Raw genomic sequence first — 25,277 nt, forward strand, 5'->3', positions numbered from 1 at the left:
TTAAGCTTTATCAACGATGAAAAATCTTACTAGACAGTCTTACATAACAGTAGGAATATATATATATATATATATATATATATATATATATATATATATATGGAAAACAAGTTGAATAAACTTCGTTGAAATCTAATAATACAAAATTTCCAAGTATACAACGACAACAACACTACAAAAATGCATGAGAATAACAATCACTAACTACATATACTCGAACGAAAAGCATAAGACATACTTTAATAATAATAGTAATAATAATTTTATTTGGTAGTGAATATCACACAATTAAAAATATCACATTTTTTTTCCGTTCAAACAAGTAAAAATAGTATACAGAACAATTTTATTTTGTGTACAGAGGCATTGAATGCATGGATTTAGTTGGAAGCGGAAGAAAGTATCGACCGGTGCAAAAAAACAGGGTTAACCTTTGATGACTCCAATCGGACGTAATTTGAGCACCTTGTTACTTATTCCAGCTGCTTGACCTAGGTAGAGAGGAAAATCATATATACATGAGAAACAAGTGAATGCTACAAAATACAATAACAAACCCGCCAATAGTTTTTTTAATGACAGTAAACATTCTAAAAGTTAATAAATTATTTGAAAATAGAAACATTAAATAAAGGTGGAATGATAAACTTATATCAATATCATAGAGTTTGGACATAATACAGACTTATTAAATTTACAAGTTACTAGTAGTCCTGATGAATTTGAAACAGCAGTGAAATTTCAATGACTAAGTGATTTCTATAGACTAATGAAGTAAAAACTAAAATTAGGATTTGATCGCTAGTGACCTAATATTCAAGGTACCCGACCTTTGAGCGATGGGTCGCATGTCCGAATCCTCCATCACTAACATCAATTCAGGCAAACGGATAGTACCCTTAACACCAACATAAAAAGAGGGACTCAAGACAAAGTAGATAGAATTGAAGTTAATTACTAAGTGGCTTGTATAATATAAGTAAACAATGACTAGTACAATACTACTGATTGAAAGCGTAGAAATCTACGAGTCATAACTTGTTAGCGTTTGGGGTAAAACACTCAATATATGATTAAATTACGACGATTGACTATCGTAAAGAAGTGTAGTATTTAATAATATTTTACACCTACGTGAATCATTCGAGATATTATCCACATTTATATTTGACCCCGTCACTTTTTCGCTTGTAACCATGATAGTTCTTATATGAGCGTATATGTGAGCGTGTTTATCACTTACTCTCTTCTTCACAAGTTTCAAACTCGGTTTCCCTGTCTGACTATAAATATTAAGTCACGTCTTGTTAAATTGAGGTGGCACGTTTCCCATATCCGATCAGTTTCTTTTCTATTACTGTCTGCATTAACGCAAGTATACAATTTATTTATCCAACAATCATTTTCGTATTTCACTTGTTTTATCCCGTAATTCGCTAGCCGATGAATATATATATATATATATACATATCACTGTTTTATAATAATGGGGTCAGACAACGAGCCTATAAAAGAAATCATTTTAATTAAGTAGTAGGGGGTTAGTATCAGTTGACGAGTAAATTTATGGTTCGTGAAAGTAATGTATACCGAATAGTTATCAAGACTTAACTTTTAAGTAATCTATGGGAATTTCATCAAACATATTGGATAAACTAGCGTCAAATTCAAACAACATCCTGTAAAATAAGTTTTGACTCAATCTAGAAAAGATGATTTTCTGAAACTACATCCAAAAAAATTAAAGCTCAAAAGTGAGGAGCTAGTTGTGATATTCATCGGTGAGTTGGACGTTTAGCAGTTCTATACATCAGATAAAAGTATATTTCTAAAATAAAAGTTGATTTTCTACAACAGTTACTAAAAACAACATAATTTTTAAAGGTCATGGATTAGTAATGTATAAAATAAGCGACCTTTGGAACAAGTTTTAAGAAGCCTTCAAAATAAATGTGATGACACTTTGAAAATATTAAATAGGATTGGTTTTTGTGATAACATTGGCGCGTAATACATTTTAAAAGATGTGTAACAGCTAAGAGCTATAATTCATGTTCTACACACAAAGTTGCCGAGTTAAAGTAACAAATAATAGAACTCACAGGTATCTACAACATCTGTTACATTTTTATATGACTCTGGAGCTTCTTCCATCACAAGTTTAGGTGAAGCGACCCGTATTGATATACCTTTTTCCTGTAACTGTGCTAAAACGTCAGTGTAGTCGAGATTACGTCTCGATTTGGCTCGAGATAATGCACGACCCTGAAAGGATGAATAAACAAGGCGAAAATAAAAAACTGAAATCCAATCACAAATTATTTTGGTTTTTTAGAAGTTACGAAATAAATGGTAAAAGATAGTCTAGGTTTTGCCTAAAAGAGTGGAAAATTAATATCAAGTAATTAAACGACAGAAATATTTAACGATATGAGTAGTTGTTTTTATTAACACTTTTGGGTGTAATTGACAAATCTTTTTTTAACTATTTATTTTTAATTTAGTAACCGTTTTAGACGACTTGCACATTTTAATTATTAATTATGGCTAACTGTTTGCATCAGAACAACTGAATGAGTTTGGAACTATTGATGTAAACATAAATGACAATCAGTATAACAGACTATTGTGTGAAAAATCTATCTGTGGTTCAAGGTACAATTTAAATTGCTATAATGAGTTTAGGTTCGACAAGGAAATTGTCACACTCCCAGTGCTTAATGATCATGTTGTATGGGTTTAATCGGGTTGATAAAAAGGTTTTATAAATACACATCCCATGGTTGATGTTCGCCATATACTCTTATATTCTGATTAAATATTTAACGTAACATACTTCAGAATTTTTTACAGTTGAAATGTTGCATTACTTTTTTTACTTTAGATTTTGCAGCACAATATGACTACATACCTTTCATTTGGCAACTTGATTCGTTATTTTTGAACAACAATCCTTACGTTCTCTATACAATATGTTATATTAACGCTTATCATTTCACATCACACATCTCTTACACACTAATACACATACCTAGTTTAGACATTGTTAACGTTGATTGGATGACCTATTCAGTGTACAATGAACCCGGAGACCCATGTACCTATTTATATTCGATAATTTTGATGTTTGATTATAATTCCTTGAAAAAGCTTGGACCAGATTGCCAGGCGAAACGTTGGATTTACTACAAATTCATTCGCTGAGATTTTACAAATATATATTATTCCTATTTAATGTCTTACATCAACTCTGCGCTCAAATACTGTGAAACTATTCGCTCTAATTTAGACGAGAGTTCTTATATAAACAATCCTTTGTTTAATTTTCCACTACCATTATTACTATTGTACTTTTTTTTATCTGTCAATTCCCTGTTCTTTTACTGATTTGATGTGTGATAAACTGAACTGATAACTACTTGTGCAGCATCCTATGTTGCTAGGGGGTGACTGACTGATTGATGAGTCATTAAGTTTATAATTGCCCCAAAGCATTCATACTTTATCTCTCGATCATCGATCCCAGTATTCCTTTATACAAACCTTTACGCTCTGTCTTTTTGGAACATATTCTCAGTGCTTAGCTTTTCTCCTCATCATTTCTACTACATTATTTTGATTTCATTCCCTATCCACCTTACTGTTTTTATCTCAACGTGATAATGTGGTATGGTACCTTGGGACACCGTATATGTTTATGTTAGGCTCAACACTGACAATAACTGATTATTTGAAACATCGAATTTCTTACTAAATGTATAATCCATTTAAAATAAGTGAAAAACATATATTTCATAAGAAAAATCTGATATTTTTGATTGATTTTATGCATAAAGTAAATTCTTTACGAGTCGTTTTGACTTGTAAACAAAAATTACCACAACGTTAAGTACTTATTATTACTACTTACAGCACCATGACATGTGGAACCAAAAGTTTCAGTCATTGCTTTTTCAGTACCAGTTAAAACATAACTACAAGTACCCATAGTGCCACCAATAAGTACAGGCTGCCCGGTAAGCTGTGAAAAAAAAACTGGATCAATCAAACATCCAACTTACGAACTGTAGTAAACAAAGGTAGCGGTTAAGAATCCCAATTATGAATTCAATTAAAGGGAAAATAAAAAACACTCATATGCAATGAACTATTCGATAAACTGGAAAATATAAACGCAACGTTTTAACCACTACGTACAGATATGAGTTAGAGTATGATAAACAATAAAAGTGTAAGATTTTAAGATACTATGTAACTACTCGTACTAAAATAAGCAGGACCAGATTCAAATCTTCAACGTCGAAGCTGAATACTTGTGTACCCAAACCACTAGAAAGAAGTTTAATAATCGTGAAATTTTATTTTGTTGAACAATCAAATAATATGACGGGAATTTTTCAGCAATTCAATAATATGAGTTGAATTTTTAATTTTAATGTCGATCAAGTCGAGTTAATCGCCAGTGGAGAAAATCATCGTATTACTTGATTTTTCCATCAGTAGGTACAATACTTTTTTAGTGATATACTTTTATCGAATCTAACGGCACAGTCAGACGTTACCACTGAGGTATTCTTTGGCAAGAATTATGAAGGTTTGATTGGTTTTCCAAACTTGTATCAACTGAGTTACTAGCCGATATATCCACCTGTAAAATAAGGGAAGAGTATACCGCAAGGTAGTTCACTCAAAATTCTTCCATGAGGTTTCTCCCCTCTAAATGTAAATTGTTACTCCAGGACTGGCCTGTGTCAACACCCGAACTAAGGATAGGGAGTGAAGTAGTCGAACGCGTCGACAACTTCACTTATCTTGGAAGTCTAATCAGCCCTAATGGGTTGGTGTCTGACGAAATCTCTGCACGGATTCAAAAAGCTCGTTTGGCTTTTGCCAACTTACGTCACCTATAGCGAAGACGAGATATCCGTCTATAAATTATGGGACGAGTATACTGCGCAGCAGTTTGCGCTGTTCCACTTTACAGCTGCGAAACGTGGCCATTAAGAGTAGAAGATACTCGTAAGTTGCTAGTATTTGACCACTCTTTGTCTTCCCCTAAACCCTGAGATTAAAATTGCTTCATATCTTTCTTTCTTCCTGTACTATATCCTTATATACAATCTTTCTTTTATATATTACCACCACTAAATTAACTACTTCTATGAATTCGGTGCTCATCTTGTTGTACTAATGAGGTATGGCAACTTGGACCGACGCATATATGTGCCTGGTCCTACGTTGTAGCTGACTGACTGACTATCAAAAACGGTCTATGAAGACAGAAAGGTGCAAATTTTTGATCATAGGTGTCTTAAAAGTATTGCTTGTCAAACAACAGAGTGATCAGTAGTGAGGTAAGACGTATGGTTGTGAGTAAAGTTGACAAATCTGTTAATATTGTTATGAGTTTTCATCGACTGAAGAGGTTGCAACATGTTACGTAGGCGCAGCCAGGGACTACCTTGACGTGCAGTTTTAGTCAAGCAGAAATTAGACATCAGTTTATGGAGCCACTGTCTGTTTTGTTTGAGTAATGCTAGTAGGTGTAAACTACAAAAAGTTTGTGTCTATCGGAAATCCCAAGACAGCTTCAAAAACAAAATTCATGCACAAGCAAGTAACTCTCGGGCTTGAACAATGTATCCATCGAACACAAATGGTTTTCATTGTGAATAAAATTGACTATTGTAAACCTTTTGTATATGTTTTTTAGGGAACCTACAACCAAATGAATTTATTCAAGAAAGCGACGAGTTGATAAGAATCGAGCCATAAAAGTATAAACAGCACCTTAGGTTACATTCAGGGATTTGATATGGACCCCTAAATTCAAGGAGTAAATGGGAAAGGATGTATGAAGTGGATGTGATTTAAATCAATTGAATAGAATCACGATCTCATGATAAGTATAAACAGGAAAAAATTTAAGTCATTGTGTATGTTTTAGTACAAGTGATAACACGCTTGTCTTACGATCGATATGATTGAACTCCACTGGTAACGGCAGTGAATGATGGTCGCTTAATATCGCAACCTAACTATAGTTAAGAATGCGAACCAATAGATGACAAATCAGTGGCCCTGGCACTAAGCTATCATTGCAAGACTCAAAGGTCCTCGACAGAGCCGTGGATTTGTAGAGCTGAAGAGTCCCATAGGCACTCCTAGTTCTTGGCTGCTGTTCGCGAAACAAAACTACAATTATAGTTATCAGCCGTTAAATCACATGATTTCAACATAAACAAATGCTAACCTGATAATCAACAGGAATTAAGGGATGATGAGGTGGAAATGCTCGAGTAGATCCTTTACGATGAACTAATAACGTTTTTATTTTGCCATCTACCCAATGTTCTTCTACCTTAGCGATATTATGTGATACATCATATATAATCTGCATATCTAAATCATCTGGTGTAGAATGGAAAATTTTCGCAAAAGCCTATAACAAAAATAAATACATGTTATATTAAGTGAGACTGATGAAAATGGCAAATTCAAAAGTCAGATAAAGCCATCCTGATAATATAACATAAAGTGAATATGTGATATGATATTGTATCACTAGCATGGTAAAAACAGGTTGATCTTGTAGAGATAATCTACACCAACAATTGAATGAAATGCTACTTAATTATAAATCTTTTTTTATTATGCATTCAAAAAAATGACATGTAAGGATAAAACGATTATAAATTGGCGTGAATGGTTACTGTACTCGACTTTATAATAATAGGTCGTTGACTTGAATGGAACTTTATTTACCTCTATTTGAGAGGCCGGATAGTATGATCAACCAATGCACAAAAGTATGCTTGAAAGCCTAGCGGAATACTAGACACTTACATATTAACATCAAAGAGATCATACAAGCATCATTCAGTGCTGATAAAGGATGATCAGTTTGGAACTTTGATAAAAATCCAGTAATGATGGAAGGGTTTGTTTAAGTGAGAAATGACAGTTTTTTGTTCTACTTTAGTAATCTCCTAAAAGAATTTAGTTATGGTAATAAATCATTCGATTAACTCAATTAACTGCGTTTTCATAATGTGAGGTCCATAAACATTTCATTTACAACATAAAAAGCTATACATACAAAGACACAGGAAGTTATTTAAATCTATATATTAACGCGAACTTACCATGACATTACCATAAAGAGAAGAGAGTATTTAGAAAGAAAGCAGTCAAATCAAATATGTCAAATAAATATCTATTACATTTTCATTTGTTAGACAAAAAACAAAATGCACAACAATTACGATTGGCTCTAGTTCGAATTTAAATTTTGTAGTGTCTAGAACCATCCGGTGGTAACTTCATGTCTATGAAACTTTCAAGAAAATTAAAATGTGGGAAAAAAAGCTGCCTTTCATCCCACGGCGCTCGATCATAAACTGAACTTCTTCCTACTACTTTTAGCCAGTTGCAAAGGAACCAAGTAATAAATGTTACATTATCATTCAGTCGACATGAATAAAACATATCCAACCTACATAATTTGATGTTTTGAAATGGTGTAAAACGACCATATGTTTACTAATATTTAGGAAGTTTACATACACAGTATTTAATATATGTAAATGTTGTGGGGCAAACCAAAGTTCTTACTAAATATTACCTGAAGCAAGAGCAATATTATGTATTGAGGCAGTGTCAGTTTTCGTAAATTTTTGGCAAACCCAACAAGGAAATAGATTATTCTCACCATCATAGAACAATTTCTAAACCAGTTAACAAATTGTCGATGGCTAATAAACTTAGAAGATACTTTACCATTTGTTATTTATTTGACGCTAATGAGTTGTTATTCCCTTGTTTTTATTTTGTATTGTTAACACGTATCAAAAATGTTAAAGTTATGAAAACCCCCAAGAACTATACAAACACTCGACAGCAATAATTAGCATAAGATAATCGGAAAAACGTAAATATTCATAGATCACCTGTCTTGCAAGAAATGTCATAGAAGATCGATTAACCCAGGCATAGTTGGCAGCCGCTGCCATTGCTTTCAAATAATCTTGACCTTCTTCAGAATTAATGTGTGCACAGGCCAACTGTCGATCATTTACTTCGATTTTATCACGTTTCATTGCTTTTTCCATGGCGACCAAAGCATCTGTTGCAACCTAAGTTAAGAGAATATAAAAGGTAATCTAGGTAACAATCTCAGTAAAAGTAAGGATATAAAGTCAGTCAGTCAGCTACAACGTAGGACCAGGCACATATATGCATCGGTCCAAGTTGCCATACCTCGTTAGCACAACAAGATCAACACCGGATTAATAGTAGTTAATTTAGTGTTGGTAGTAGTATATAAATTATAGGTTGTATATAAGGATATAGTATAGGAAGGAAGAGAGATATGAAGCAATTTTAGTCTCAAGGTTTAAGGGAAGATAAAGAGTGTATACACCTACGCCATTGTGATCGATTCTGAGCCATGTCACACAGAGTCTCCAACCATTGGTTACGATAGTCACGCGGACCCCAACCAGGTAGTCTGCATCTGCCAACATGGCTCAGACTAGAAGTTAGTGACTTCAAGCACTGATGCCATGTTTTGGTTTGGCCGCCCCTAACTCTCTTCCAACCGTCCCCAATACTAGTCATCATAGCGCGTCGTGGTAATCGGTGTTCAGGCATACGTAACACATGGCCCAACCATCTCAGTCGATGAAGATTCATCACCTCATCAACTGATTTACCATCGTTCCCTAATACCCTGCGTCTAACCTCACTATTACTTACCCGGTTATCCCAGCAGATGCGAGCAATATTTCTAAGGCATCTGTGGTCAAATACTAGTAACCTACGAGTATCTTCTACCCTTAATGGCCATGTTTCACAGCCGTAAAGTAGAACAGAACGAACTGATGCGCAGTATACTCGTCCCTTAATTGATAGACGGATATCTCGTCTACGCCATAGGTGACGTAAGTTGGCAAAAGCCAAACGAGCTTTTTGAATCCGTGCAGAGATTTCGTCAGACACCAACCCATTAAGGCTGATCAGACTTCCAAGATAAGTGAAGTTGTCGACGCGTTCGACTACTTCACTCCCTATCCTTAGTTCGGGTGTTGACGCAGGCCAGTCCTGGAGTAACAATTTACATTTGGATGGGGAGAAACGCATCCCAAACATCCTGGCATTATTACTGAGTTCCAACAGAAGACTCTGCATTTTGCCAGCGTCTTCACCAAACAGGACTATGTCATCTGCGTATTCTAAGTCGCTTAGTGGTCCCCCTGGTAGGAGATCAATTCCTGTAGATTCAGTCGAAGAGAGTGTTATTTGCAGCAACAGGTCTATAATGAAGTTAAACAAAAACGGGGATAGTGGACAACCTTGACGGACACCACTTGAGGTTGTAAAATCATATGACAGTTCGCCATAAGCTCTTACTCGACTAATAGTGTTCGAGTAAAGAGCCTTCACAAGGTTTATGTACTTCTCAGGTACACCTTTCAATGACAGACACTGCCACAGAACCTCTCGGTCTACAGAGTCAAATGCTGCTTTCAAGTCAAGAAAAACTATCATTGTCGGACGCCGATAAGCGTGTCTGTGCTCTAAAACTTGACGAATGGTGAATATGTGGTCGATACAGCCACGACCAGGTCTGAAGCCAGCCTGATTTTCTCGTGTTTGCAGTTCACGAGTCTTAGTTAGGCGCCCGATAATTATTGAGGCTAGTATTTTAGATGCTATGTTAGTCAGACTAATCCCTCTATGGTTATCGCAGGATGATTTGGACCCCTTTTTATATATTGGGACAATCGGTGATTGTGACCAGTCGGATGGGATTACATCCGTCTCCCAGATTTTAGCCAGAATATTAGTCAACCTAATCGCTAAAATTGGACCACCGTATTTAAAGACCTCTGGAGCCAATCCATCAGGACCAGCTGCTTTTCCTCGTTTCAGATTACTTATAGCCTTTTGAACTTCAAGTAGGGTCGGGGGGCCTACCTCAATGTTCCATTCAGGTTTTCTGGGAATAGTGGGTAGTTGTGCAGTAGCTGAAGGCCAGCTAAACTGCTCCTTAAAGTGTTCCGCCCATCGTTCTAAACGTTTAGGTTGAGAGCAGATAAGGGTTCCGTCTTTTCCGGAGATTGTCTCACTTACACTTGACTTCTTAATTCCGGTTTCTTTTATTAGTCTGAATAGTTGCCTGGTGTTGCCTACAGCCGCTGCCTTTTCCATCTCTTTTGCTTTCGTTGCCCACCACTGCTCACGATCGTTCCTTAGACTTTTAGTTAACCTAGATCTAATTTCTTTACGCTCTTCGTCGTGTTCAGAGCCTGATGGGATGAGTTTACGCGAATCCATCAGTGAAATAGACTTAGAGGAAATCCACTGGTTTTTTGGAGCCCTATGGTTTAAATGACTAATAGATGTGACTGCTGTTTCCACAGCTGTTCGTATGTCTTTCCAAGTAGCATCTGAGTCAGTCTCGTTTACAGAACTGCCTAGATGTGAACTCAGTTGTTTCTGGAATTCGCATTTGGCTTTCTCGTCCTCCAGTTCAATCCTAATGGGTCTTCTTAGTGTAATTTTCCTGCGTCCATTGAGGCGCAGACAAATGCGCGCTCGTATTAAAGCGTGATCAGAGTCTAAACAAGTATTCCAATACGAGCGACAATCTTCTATTGAGCCTCTCCAACGATGACTGATGACAATATGGTCTATTTGAGTCCATCGTTGGTTTGGTGCAGGTGGTCGCCATGTTAGACGATGTCTCTCCTTATGTTTAAAATTAGTGCTTGCTAAAAATAAACGATTGTCTGAGCATAGTTGCAACAGACGATCACCATTATCGGTTCGTTGAGCCGGAATACTAAAACACCCACCTAAATGTCTTTCTGTTTGATTTAAGCTGCCTACCTGGGCATTAAAGTCACCCGCTACGACTACTATGTCTGAGCGCTTAGCTTTCTGAAGAAGCTCAGAGAGTTTTCTGTAAAAGTCATCTTTTACTTCATCATGGCTGCAGTCAGTGGGAGCGTAGGCAGAAACGACGAAAAGGCAACGACGTGTGTCCCTATCCTTCCGAGTTCTTACGGAGCCATTTAGCCGGACAGCACACAGGCGACTGTTAACGGGGATCCATTCTATTAGTGCCTGTTCTGCCCTTGTACTTAGTGCTATGCCTACACCTGCAAGTCCGCGAGAACTAGCCAACGGGTCGCCAGATACACGGAGGGTGTATTTCGTCGGCTGTCCATTTTGGCGAGGTGAGGTCAAGTGAATGACCACACTGGGATCCTGTATGCGTGTTTCGGAGACACAGCATACATCAATGGTACGAGATTCTAGAGTTTTAGCTAAGGAGGCCTGTTGACCGATTTGACTTAAAGTACGTACGTTGAAGGCTCCAATGTGTAGTTTGGAGCGAGGTTTTAGTAGACCTGGGACAGCGTTTCGCGCACTAGAATCGTTGGCCATGGTGACACTTGAGGAGGAAACCGGAACAGGAAGTTTAGTGTTGAAAGTCAAGGTAGAAGGAATAGTAGGAAGTGAAGAAGGAGATTGATTATGAATACAGTGGTCTTGAGTGTTGTTAGAGGTATGAGGGCAGTTATCACTTCCCGGTTGCCCACACCGTGGAAGGATTCTTCTAGAGGTACCTGAAAAGGAAATTGGGTTAGAAGTGGTCTTAATGACCTGAGAGCGTGACCGCAGTGCCTAAGGGACAACTGCTTGAGGTCGGTCACACACGACCTTTTTGTGGGTAGTTTTTGTGTTAGCTCCGTTCTTCAAAAAAACCTTACCGCCGGAGACGGATATCCGTGGGATAAGGCGAGGTGTGCATTTTTAGGGTCGACCTTTTCTAACCCCACCCCTCCTTGTGGGAAGGCAACATCGCTGTCATGCTGGTTGTCTGAAGGAAACACCTTACTGCTGTCACACCTCTGTACAGTCAGCAGTACGACTTCGCCTTCGGACCTTGGGTTTGCTGCTTTTAGTCTCACCGCTCTTCAACCGACCTGTCTGGCATGGTAGGACCTCGAGGAACGATTGTTCCAGCCAGCATAGCTCGATTGCTTCATCACGATAGGCAAGCCCGACCACCACGTCAAGGTAGCAGCAACGATCGGGAAATACAAACACACAAGGATATAAAGCATACCACTAAATCAATATATACAGATTATGGTAAAAACCACATAATTAATACTACTTTTCACAAACCTATATATCTCACAAATTGAATACTGGATTTTTCTATTCGAAGTGAAAATGGACAGCACAGGATGTAAACCAACAACTAGTATTGCCTTTGCATGAGACTATGAATCATAAGTTAGGTACTTAAAAGTATCTATTGAAAAAAGCGTAGTTGTTAGATATTCTATTTTTCCGTAGCTGCATAAATAACATTGACAATAAGATGTCAAACTATCGACATATATTATATGATCACATTTTTCATTACAGTGGGTGGTTGAAGATGGAAGCAACTGTTGACAATTCGTTTAAAGTGAAAGCCAGGAAACTTCCCGACGTTGCCTTTAAAACTAGCTTATTAAGAATATGATTATTTTAGCTCAATTAACTATCCAACTAGTCTTTACTAAAAGCTGAAATAAGTGAAAGACATATGTGTACTTGGGCTGAAATTTTAAATAAATAAAAACAACTTGATGACTGCTTTTTTTTATTCGCATAGATCTAATCTAGACTTCTAGTTGCTCTGAGGAAAAACGGCTTACTGTCAAAGTTACCGCCTTAATATATAGTACATGAAATATTTTTAATTATCAACAGATTGTACATACCCTAACAGGGAAGAAATAATAAAAAATTCTACTCGATTTTCTCATCTGAAAGATTTTAGCTTTACGTACATATAATAAATGTGGTCTGCGTAGTTTACAGGAAACAGTTAATACAATCAGATAGAGTCCAGACTTTCCATAATTTTCATAACAAATGAATATGAACAGTTCATCTGAGGGACTGGTTAAAGTATCCTCAAAACTAATAAGCCAAAACATCTCAATATGGTTATTCAAGTGAAAATGTGGATTACAATTTATGAATAATGTAGTTTGATTACATAAATGAGAAAAATACGGTTTATTCCTTTTATGTTTGAATAAGCATAATTTACAAATTACAATGTAAATCAATGCTCATCTGTAAATATTCATTATATGTGGCTTGAAAATTAAGTGAATCAAGGGTGTTTTATAAATTAGGAAGAAACTCTTGTGGACTTAACGTCTAGCACATGAGTACCTAAGTACTGTTTCAATATCTGAAAGGAAGTATGGAACTCTATCATCCACAACTAAAAATAAGGTCTAATTAATTCTTGTAAATCATTTATCCGATCACGACGAACAAGTTTTTGACGCAAACTATGGAAGATATTGGTCCATAAATTTGCTATTAAATATTTTCGCAACATAAACCCGGGAAAGCAGTCATTATGCCGTAATCACATAATCCCCTTAGTTTTTTGTTAGTGCAGAAGTCTTTATCTACCTCAGATAATGTAGAGTGGCCGCGCAATTTCGTGGATCGGTTGAAGTTAGACATTAACACCGTTAAATGCCGGCTCAGTGGTCTAGAGGTTAAGCGTTCGCGCACGAGACCGACAGTCTTGGGTTCAGATTCCGCGCACGGGATCGTGGATGCGCACTGCTTAGGAGCCCCATACTGGGAAGAAACGGCCGTCCAGTGCTCCTAGGTTTTTAATAGTGGTCTAACATTGATCGATTCATGATCTCAATCAATAACCTTCGTAACGATTATTATTGGTCACCATAGAAACACAGAGAATATTGTCTACGTAAAACAAGACGTCTTGCAATAAAGCTTCGTTTTGAATGGTCAACAAACTTTCTGCTTATAGATTTATAAAAGTGAGGGTAAGGAAATGGGGACCAAAAGTGTTATTTTAGTTGTCCGATAGAAAATTTATCAGAAAACGTTAACAACATAGTGTGATCGAGAATATATTTTCACTGATTACTAATAGTTCACTGTTCAAAAATATCACAAGAAATATATTCATAGGATGTATAAACCTACTTGATGACCCATTCCTCGACTCCCACAATGAATCATTAGTACTACCTGATTTAAATGATTGATGCCCATTTTAGTTGCTGCATGTTTGTCGAAAATTTCTTCTACAACTTGTATCTCAGCGTAATGATTACCAGCTCCAAGAGTCCCAAGTTGCGGAAGACCACGTTTTTTCGCTCGTGAAGAAACTTTAGAAGGATCAGCCTGAAGCATACGACCATACTCTTCACAATGCTCCTTATCTTCCGCCCAGACATACCCTAATGTATAAAATTTTTGAAGAGTGAATAGTAACATGAGAAGTTATCGGGTCGTGGTCTCATAACGCATTCAACATTGTTTATTCACTTTACAGGTAAGTAAAGTGAATTAACCAATGCTTTAACTTGAAATTATGGAATCATTATTTGGAAAACTATTTTCTACACCCTGTTAACCCATAAAATGAACAAAAATTGTAGGGTACATCACGAAATCACAGACGGATAACCTGTCATATAGTGTAAAATAATGATTAAGACAAAAAAATAGTTCACAAAAAAAAGAGTTGCTGGAGTGATTTCTAATCACAAACAAGTTATTCATAATTATTAAACAAACGTGACAGAACTCTAGATGCAAAAACTATGGTACTGAAAAATTAAACAGGAATGATTACAATTTAGTACGAAATGAAAGATGGTTAATCGAATGGTAAGGTTGTAAGGCCTCACAAACTAAAGTAGTTGTGACATGTACCGCCATTATCTATCTTGACACTGGTTAATATATTGTAATGTTTACTAAGTATACGTATTTAGGTACTTAGGCGGGTCTTCACCACTAAGCCATAGGAGCGACCTACGAAGTTAGTGGTGAGGTATCTCATCCCTATCTGATTAGAAACTGAGACGAAATTCGCCTTTTATCTGCAATAACTAGCTACTTCTACCACGTGAATTGAGGCAAAAGTATACTTCCCGTCTGTTACTCAATATTTGTGGTCAACAGTTATTCATACTAACAAAGAATGAAATCAAAAGAACAATGTGCAATCGTTAAAACTGAAATACTAGATGTATTTAAAAGCCATCACTTATTTTTAACAAAACAGCTTTCTACCAGCTGAGAACGTTCATTCCTAGAGGCTATTTTGAATATGGAAGCCATTCTGACGAAATGTTATACCATACATTTGTATGTACGTTTAATTAGATACATTTTACAGAACTGACATGACCACTTTATCTGTCATACTCCTAGCATAAAAGTCACAGATATACACACATACTAATATATCTCGTGTGAAAGGAATTGAGGGGAATGATGATCAGTTAACAAATATAAACCAGTTTGATCTTTTCAAATTAAAGGGCAATTGAACATCCAAAATTATCTCACATTTATAAAAGCTACAGATCCTCACCAAAGCAAGTTTTAAAATATCACTTGTCGAATTGTCTGTATTAAATAGTTATTGATTGAAAAACAAAAGAAACTACCAAAGACTTTCAAGTTGTAATAAAATGTAATTTACCTTGTCTCAAAGACCAATCCATACCCATTTCTAAAGCTTCTTCCAGAGCTTGAGCATCCATCGGTATGATACCCTTGGAACCAACACCAACAGGAATATGATCAAACAAAGTCTGAGTTAACTTTTCTTTCACTGGAAGAACATCTTTTAAATTCAGATTTGTGCGTATAAGTCGGACTCCGCAATTGATATCGAATCCAACACCACCGGGTGAGACTACTGATTTTGGATTGGTCAGGTCAAATGCAGCCATATTACCTTTAAAAATAGGAAGACTTTAAATCGATTTCACCTAAATATATCTAAATGCAACATTACTGGCTCACTTGTTGACTTAGAATACGCCGACGACACAGTTTTACTTGGTGAGGACGCTGACAAAATGCAGAGTCTTCTGACCACTATAAGCAACTATGCAGGCATGTTCGGAATGCGATTCTCTCCCTCGAAGTGCAAAATGTTACTTCAGGATTGGGTTGCATCGACACCTGAACTAATGATAGGGAGTGAAGTAGTTGAGCGTGTTGACCACTTCACTTATCTTGGGAGTCTCATCAGCCCTTGTGGTCTGGTGTGTGACGAAATCACAGCACGGATACAGAAGGCTCGTCTAGCTTTCGCCAACTTGCGTCATTTATGGCGTAGGCGAGATATCCGTCTACCAACCAAAGGACGTGTTTACTGCGCAGCGGTTCGTTCCGTCCTACTTTATGGCAGTGAAACATGGCCGGTAAGAGTAGAGGATATTCGTAGGCTACTAGTATTTGATCACAGGTGTCTTCGAAGCATTGCTCGTATATTCTGGGACCACCGGGTAAGTAATGCAGTCGTTAGGAAACGAGTACTAGGTAAGGATGGCAAATCGATTGATGAAGTACTGAAACTTCATCAGTTGAGATGGCTGGGACATGTGTTACGTATGCCCAACCACCGACTGCCCCGACGTGCAATGCTTCATGGTGTAGGAGTAGGTTGGAAGAAAGCTAGGGGTGGCCAGACCAAAACGTGGCACAAATCAATGAAGTCACTGACAATTGAACTGAGCCATGTTGGTAGGTGTAGACTACCTGGTTGGGATTCGTGAGATGATAGCAACCAATGGTTAGAGACCTTGAATGACATGGCTCAAAATCGTTTGCAATGGCGAAGGTGCATCCACTGTTTGTGTTCTACCAAATTCTAATCTTCTGAATTCCTCATGTCTCTATCTTTTTCTCTTTCCAAATTTATTTCACCGTATTATACTCCTTGAATAACATCTTCAAACCCTAATCTTTTGGATTTCTGATTATACTCCTACTACTTCTACCACTATGGGATTTGAATCGACAACTGCACCTCTGTGCTAATGTGGTATGGTAACTCGAACTGATGTACGTACGTACGAAGTTCTACGTTGTGACTGACTGACTTACTGTTTAACTGAAACGGATTATAGTCTAAAAAGACAAAATGGTATTTTATCATTCAAGGACCATTTATAGTTAAGGCCCCCAAATGCCCTGGTACGGCCGAGAGTGGGGAGAGTCTACTCTCCCTCTCGAAATGCTCTCACATGGCCAGCGAATATATAGCCTCTGCCAGGGAAGTCTTACTCACTGCCTTCTCGTGGCGGGGGTGTTGTTTACAAAAGTGAGAGGACGAAAAGCGAATGTCCGGCGCTATAACCGGATTGGTGGACACGGAGGGTCCACCTAGGGGAGTTGGGAAACCCTGATTCCAAACCAATGGTGCACATGGGCTCCAGTATCCTGATGGAACGAATGGCGGAAGAACCTGTCATTGGTCAACGGCTACCATGGGACTGCATCTCCTCACGATGCTCCACTGCCTTGTGGATCAGACCTTTAGGTCAAAGGCTCGGGGTGTGGTCCCCTAAGAAAACCACCTGCTTCGGTTTGGGCACCCGGGCAGTATCACAGCCCACACACAAATGAATGAAATGATGAACTCTATTGACGATACTATTCCTGCTCATATTAGAAGCAAGACAATTTACATTATTATTATTATTATTATTATTATTATTATTATTATTTACCATATCGCTAACTCACCCCCTTTTATCCCCAATTTGTGTAACCTTACTTTTCAACTTATGCAGCAGCTCGCCCATGGTGGAAACTCTGTCCTATCTAAACGATCTCCAGTCACTGTCTGGTTGAAAGTGAATGCTTCCACCGATTATGAATACTGAAGCAGTCTTTCTGAAACCACGTACGCCGTTCAAGCTGGCTTCCTTCAACGTTCGCACACTAATGCATATCAGATAACAGATGGGGCTGGCTATGCCTTTAGAAAGTCTTAATGTTGATGTTTGTTGTCTATCCGAGACCCGTATTCAAGACTCTAGTGAAGTACTACAAATCCGCTCTCCATCTGTCGCCTCGAAAAGCTTGTTCCACGTGCGCTTATCCGGGGACCCTGTTGCATCTTCGTCTGGTCTTGCTGGCGTTGGTGTCGCACTAAGCGCTAGGGCTGAGGCAGCACTAATCGATTGGATCTCCATTACCAGTCGGTTATGTGCTGTTAGATTAGAAAGTTCCATCAAAGTGAGAAGAAATCGGCGTGAGAAACGGTGTCTTTTCGTTATCTCCGCCTATGCCCCGACAGATTGCAGCCCGGATGCAATCAAGGATGAGTTTTACCATCAGTTAACAGTTCTCCAAAAAGCGCGTTCGACAGATATTGTAGTACTAGCCGGAGACTTGAATGCACAGGTCGGGCGTCTAGGCACAGAAGAGAGTCGTCTAGGTGGCCGATGGGGACTTGTTGGTCGCAGGACAGATAACGGGGACCGTTTGCTGCAACTGTGCACAGACCACAACCTGTTTCTGGCCAGCACTAACTTCCGGCACAGTCATCGCCGGTGTGCCACCTGGCGTCCTCCCTCTGCATCCCAAGCCTGGACTCAGATTGATCACATCGCGATCAGCTACCGCTGGCGTGGTTGTGTACAAGACTGCCGCTCCTTTTGGAGTACTTATCTGGAGTCTGATCATGCTCTGGTCTGCGCCAATCTCACCTTACTTTTCAGTGGCCGAAGGATTGTCCACCACCAACGGATTGATATTAGTAAACTGGCTGCAACTTCTGTTGCAAGTAAGTATCGAGCGGAGCTAGCCTCTAGGCTAGCTACCACCCCACCGAAAAGTATAGATGAGCATTGGTTGCATCTTCACGACGCCATGAAAATGGCGAGTAAAGCCGCTTGCGGCTTCGCGAAACGTCCCGCTTACAAGCACTGGGTTTCTTCTGGCTCCTTACAATTGATGGAAGCCCGTCGGTCTACTCCGGGTGACCGTGAGTTTGACCACAAACGAAGGCTGTTACGTAATGAAATCGGGCAAAGCTTGCGTAAGGACCGAGAAGCCTGGTGGTCGGAGCGTGCTAATGAGATGGAAGCAGCAGCTGCATCTGGTAACTGCCGGAAGCTCTTCCAACTCATCCGAGCCACTGGCAGCAAGAAGTCTGGTGTGAGTGAAACAATCTACGAGGATGATGGGATGCCAATCACTAACATCTGTCGACGTCTTGGACGATGGGCGGAATTTTTCGAAGGGCAGTTCAACTGGCCTGCTGCTCCGGCAACATCAACCAGCTTGCCCTGTCCCCCATGGCCGGTGACGACTGATCCACCAAACGAGGCGGAAGTCCGCAAGGAACTCCAACTCTTGAAACGTTACAAATCACCGGGCCCAGATGACTTACCTCCGGCTCTTTTTAAAGATGGTGGTGACTTTCTGACTAAGGAATTGACTGTGTTGTTTGGAAAGGTTTGGGAGCAAGAAAGTGTTCCAACATCTTGGAATGAGTCAATAGTCGTCCCTATCTTTAAAAAGGGTTCACGTTGTTCCTGCAATAACTATCGGGGGATAAGTCTACTTCCAATTGCGTCCAAACTATTGGCTTCTATCATTCTTCGTAGGTTGTTTAAAACCCGAGAACGATTGACTCGCGAGGAGCAGGCTGGTTTTCGTTCTGGTCGAGGATGCATTGATCACATCTTCACCCTCCGCCAAATGTTAGAACACCGTCATACTTATCGCAGGCCAACAATCGTAGTGTTTCTTGATATCAGGGCTGCCTTCGATTCGTTGGACAGGACTGTTCTCTGGGATTGTCTATTGAAGAAGGGTGTGCCTGAGAAGTTCATTAACATCTTAAAGGCCCTGTATACGAACACCTCAGGCAGAGTGAGGGCATACAACCACCTTTCTCCCTTGTTCCATTCGAACAGTGGGGTTAGGCAGGGTTGCCCGATCTCACCATTCCTCTTCAACTTTGCCATCGACGACATCCTGGAAACAGCTCTGGTGGATGTAAGTAATGGCGGTGTGGATATGTTGCCTGGAGAACGATTTCTCGACCTTGAGTATGCGGATGATATTGTCTTACTGTGCGATAATGCCCAAGGCATGCAATCAGCACTTAATCAGTTGGCAATCAGTGTCCGCAGGTACGGCATGTGCTTTGCACCCTCCAAGTGCAAAGTACTCCTACAAGACTGGCAGGATTCTCATCCTGCACTCACCCTGGATGGTGAGCAGATTGAAGTAGTTGAGAAGTTCGTGTATCTAGGTAGCTATATAAGTGCTGGTGGTGGCGTGAGTGATGAGATTGATGCACGTATAAGGAAAGCCAGAGCGGCTTATGCCAATCTGGGCCATCTTTGGCGCCTTCGTGATGTTAGTCTGGCTGTAAAAGGTCGGATCTACAACGCATCGGTGAGAGCAGTTTTGCTCTATGCTTGTGAAACCTGGCCTCTCCGAGTTGAGGATGTTAGACGTCTCTCTGTGTTCGATCATCGTTGTCTCCGAAGGATTGCTGACATCCAGTGGCAACACCATGTTAGTAATGCAGAGGTTCGGCATCGTGTGTTCGGGCGCAGAGACGATAATTCAATTGGTGTCACCATCTTGAAACACCGACTTCGGTGGCTTGGACATGTTTTACGAATGTCGTCCCAGAGACTTCCACGTCGTGCATTATTTGCCGACCCTGGGACTGGTTGGAAAAAGCGGAGAGGAGGTCAGTGTATGACATGGTGTCGTGGCATGAAAGAGAGCTGCAAAGGGCTAGCTTCCGTTGGTCCTTCACGACTCCCTGGTTGGGGTCCGAGAGATGGTGCAACACAGTGGCTAGAGACGTTATCAGATATGGCTCAGAATAGAAGCCAGTGGCGATCCTGCTGCAACCTTCTTTTACTTTCTACATAAAGAATGGTTCTAACTTTCCTAACTGAAAGAGTCTTCTGGTTGTACATTTCAGTCCGCCTTATCTTTTCATCCCTTCTCTTCCTACTTTCATTATTTTGTGTGGCGCATATGTACCTGGTGCCCTTTTGTACCAATATATATGTGTTTAAATAAATAAATAATATATAAAACTTTACGTAATCGCAAAATGAATTACGAAAACTGATGTTAGTGACTCTCGTTGAATACTTAACAAAGTTTCCAAATACTAATATCTCATTGAACATTGGGGTCACTTTGACAACTTAACATGAAACAAATCACCTTTTACTGCACAGATCAACGTCGCCCCGAAAAAAACATTCACGAAGTGTTACCTTAAAACATAAATAATTTTTCAGGTGCGAAGATATATTTACATTTTACCTGAAAAACAATCATGAGACATCAACAAGTATGAATACTAATACGATTTAGTACGGACATACATGGTTGTGTTACTTCGTAAACTATATCTGTGTGATTCCCAACAGTTTAACATAAGTAGTGATCGATCAATAATTCAAACTGAGCCAAATTCTCAGCTAGATTTGTTAGGAACTGTTTTAGCTCAATATCAGAAACTGAGTCCTTAAAAGACTGCTAGAATAATAACACTTCCCCAGAAAAACAATTTATGAGATGCATAATGATATAAAGTCATAATAATTACTTTTTAAAAGGATAGGCCTGTGTTAAGTATGACCGTATCTTAACATTTGGCGGAGGGTGAAGATATGATCAATACATCCTCGAAAATCAGCCTGTTCCCCGCAAGTTAATCTTCCTCGAGCTTTGAACAATCTACGGAATATGATGGAAGCCAACAGTTTAGACGCAATCGGAAGTAGACGTATCCTCCGATAGTTGTTAGATCAAAAACGTGAACCGTTTTTTTTAAGATAGCAATAACTATCGACTCATTCCACGATGTCTGAACACTCTTTAATTATCAGACCTTTGTAAATAACTCAGTCAAACAGCGAAAGTAGGTACTTTTGCTTGGAAAATATTATTAGGTGGGATGTCTAAGACCTTCAAAATACATGTAGGAATGTAAGCCCTTGAATTTATTAATAAGATATACCCAAGATACCCACCGAAAGAGGTCGAACATCAAGTTCTTAAGTAAAAAACCTCGTTTATTATGAAAGTTAATATCAAAAGCAGTACATATAGTCCAATAGTTTGTGACTTACCGATGGCAAAGCCATATCCAGAATGTACATCAGGTAAGCCGACTGAACGCTAAGAGAAAACAATAGAACAGGTGAAAGTCTAAATTTTCCGTATATTTATCGTAGTCGTGATGTCCACCAAGAGTTAGGTAATACGTAATTTCCTGAGGCATACTAGTAAACTTACTCTTAAAGTAGACTAATTGGAAGTTGCTTTTCGGTTATATTTAGTTAAGTTTTTCATTCCTAAATTGAATTAGTAATACGTTTTCTAGCATGCGAAAATTTATTTTATTTACTTAAACATAAATATTGGTACAAGGAAGCACCAGATAAATATGCGCCGCACAAATCTCATTCGATTTGTGTGAGGGCTGTGATGCTGCACAGGTGCCCAAATAGAAGCAGGTGGTTTTCTTAGGGACCCACACATGGAGCCTTTGACCTAAAGATCTGATCCACAAGGCAGTGGAGAATCGTAAGGAGATGCAGTCCCATGATAGCCGGTGATCAACGATTGATTCACACGCCATTTTTCCCTCGAGATACTGGAGCTCATGTACACCACTGGTTTAGAATCAGGGTTTTCCAACTCCCCTAGATGGACTTTTTGTGTCCACCAACCCTGTTAAAGCGCCGAACATTCAGTTTTCGTCCACTCAATTTCGTAAGCACCCCCGCCACGAGAAGGCAGTAAGTAGGACTTCCCCGGCAGAGGCTATATACGCGTGGCCATGTGAGAGCATTTCGAGAGGGAGAGCGGACTCTCCCCACTCTCGGCCGTACCAGGGCATTTGGGGGCATGCAAAAAAGGGGTTAATGAAGATGAAAAAGAAATTAAATAAAGCTACAAATTTAGAGGGATATCTTGTGATTCGCGCTTATCTATGAATGCTAGGAATAACTGGATATTGGTAAAGATATGTACATTCTGAACTAAGCTAAGAAACATGGGTGGTAATTCGCCAAATAAACTGATCACCGAGATTGAGGGTTCCTTTAGCCTCTGATGCCAGGTTAAATTTAAAGTTTAAACTGAGAAAAGAAATCCAGACCCTCAAACTATCTCATCGATACCTATGAGCCATGTTAAATTCGAGAAAAATTTCGCTGAGTAATTGAATATTCTCTAACACCGTTGATAAATATAACATAGGTACAAATAAGTGCGTCTCAGGAATGTTTGAGGCTTTGTAGGAAATAGTTGATACACCAAACAGAAATTCACAGTGTGAAAAAACGGAAAATAAACGTGAGACTTTTATACATTAATATTGACTTCAATATTAATAATAAGCGTATACTTAGTCATGCAAAGCTTCACAACTTACATGGACAATTCCAGGCAACGCTGCAACATTCCCTATTTGCTTCATACCTGGTAGGAACCCACCATAATCTCCACTACGGGTAAAATTTCGTAGTTCGTCAAACATAAGCTTTTCGAGAAAGTTATTCACATAAAAAACACCTTCAACCTATGCACAAGACAAATCAGTCGTATGAAACAAAAGACTTGCATTCATGTTTGGGACAAAACCTTTCTTGATTTTCCAACAAGTTGGGGTGATCTTTTCCAGAAATGCCAGTTCTTGGTCATACGTTCTCGCCATGATGTAGCGCACCGGTTGAATAATGCGCGCTGTGCGGTTCAAAACCTAAAATAAGTCTCAAAATTTGGTTCACAGGAATGATTAACTTTATTTTTATCATGGTCTATTTTTAGTTGATATGATGTATTACCGATATTGAAACAAAGTTTATAACCAATTAATCGGAGTGTAATTCAAAGTTTGACCGGTATCCTGTAGTCGCCTTACCTCATAAATCCTGTTAGTTTGGTTAAAAGAGAAAAATGGCTTATCAAGCATTCAATATTTAATGCAGATATCGTTTACTCTGACTGTTTGGAGTTCCTGAATGTGAGAAGTCGACTATAGACATAAAGATGCCACAAGTGCTCGGCGTTAGACAACACCAGTAACACTTTTATGATCGAAGTATTCCAACCTGATCAAATCGAAACTCATTAATGAAGAGGTTCGAAGATATATTTGTAAGGCCATCAATATATTGATAAGCGTTGACTATAAACTGGCCATCAGCTCTAAGAGATGCGTAGCACGGTATACCTACTTGTTATCTGGTGTGGTTTCGTGACCGAGTGTCTTCATCTAGACGTATCCGTTAGCACTGATGAGGTCAGCATCAAGTGTCGAGGACCTAAAGAATTGTTGGTTCTAGGGACATACCGCTACAGCTCACTCCCCCAGTAGTGGAGTAGTGATGAACCTAAAGCGTGGGCAGTCAGAAGTTTAAATACGAGTTTTTGACTAATTGCCACTTCTCTGATAGCCTACTATGTTCATCAACATCTGGTCGTCTTTCCTTACTAAAAGGGGTCATGTAGTGCAATATAATAATGGGAAAACAAGTACAATGAAAATTTCGATCCTTCGTAATATTCATTCTAAATCTTCCCCAGACGTCCTGAAAAAAAGAAAAAGGATGCGTGGGTGCATTTCAAATTACACTCCTACGTCTGTGAGAGCACAAATGGGAAAAAAAAGAAGCAACATACACATGCGTTCCGTAAACATGCAATGGCATAGAAACTATCTTCGGACAACGAATGTTTTATGGAAAAATATGTATGTATATAAGCATACTAACAGCAATAAATTGTCTAGTTTATTGAGTAAAAGGTGTATATGTTTTCACTTTCTGTATATAACAATACAAAAAATCGAGATGAAACTAAGTGTTATTTAGTGTCTTGAGTGAGGTAATCATTTAAGTGTCCAGGAAATCTTACCTTTCTTTCAGAACGGGTTATTTTAGGCAGAAGTTTCTTTGTGACTGCAGATTATGTGGTTGTGTATCGTACTTGTAAGGCTCGTGTCATCTGAGTGTACTAGAGGAAAATCAACATTATGAGAGTCTCCTGAACACGTGGCATTAAGGCAGTCAATGCTGATACTATAATTAGTTCCCTTCTTATTGACGATATAGTACTTAGGTTTACGTTGTAGGACTTTGAAGATTCCTTAGCATGGTATGTCGAGAGGTCGTCGTAATAAGTAGCAACGTACACAAGCGCGTGAACTATATCGTAATGCAGGTTGAACGATAACGTCAGTTTACTGCGGTCGAGTGGAAACAGGTTTAACTGAACGCATGACGTTTGTAAGCCTGCTTGTATAGGAGTTTAGATTCGCTTCATTGAAGAAGATATAGAATCCACGAATCCTCATGGAATTTAGAGTATTTCTCCGTGAATGAGTTGTCCTGCACTATATC

General features: G+C 38.9%; 1 protein-coding gene across 1 annotated transcript; it reads right to left on the reverse strand.

The window, feature by feature from the left end:
* Nucleotides 1-241: 241 nt before the first annotated feature.
* Smp_074870 (hypothetical protein) lies at nt 242-23,413 on the reverse strand (the record flags this gene model as incomplete). Its single annotated transcript, XM_018799081.1, has 6 exons — nt 242-491; nt 2,103-2,265; nt 3,911-4,021; nt 6,254-6,442; nt 7,950-8,135; nt 23,309-23,413. The coding sequence occupies 6 exons, from the start codon at nt 23,411-23,413 to the stop codon at nt 427-429; spliced, it is 819 nt and encodes a 272-aa protein (XP_018650905.1). The 3' UTR covers nt 242-426.
* Nucleotides 23,414-25,277: the final 1,864 nt, after the last annotated feature.

This window comes from Schistosoma mansoni, chromosome 3 (assembly GCF_000237925.1).
Source record: "Schistosoma mansoni strain Puerto Rico chromosome 3, complete genome".
Classification (NCBI taxonomy): domain Eukaryota; kingdom Metazoa; phylum Platyhelminthes; class Trematoda; order Strigeidida; family Schistosomatidae; genus Schistosoma; species Schistosoma mansoni.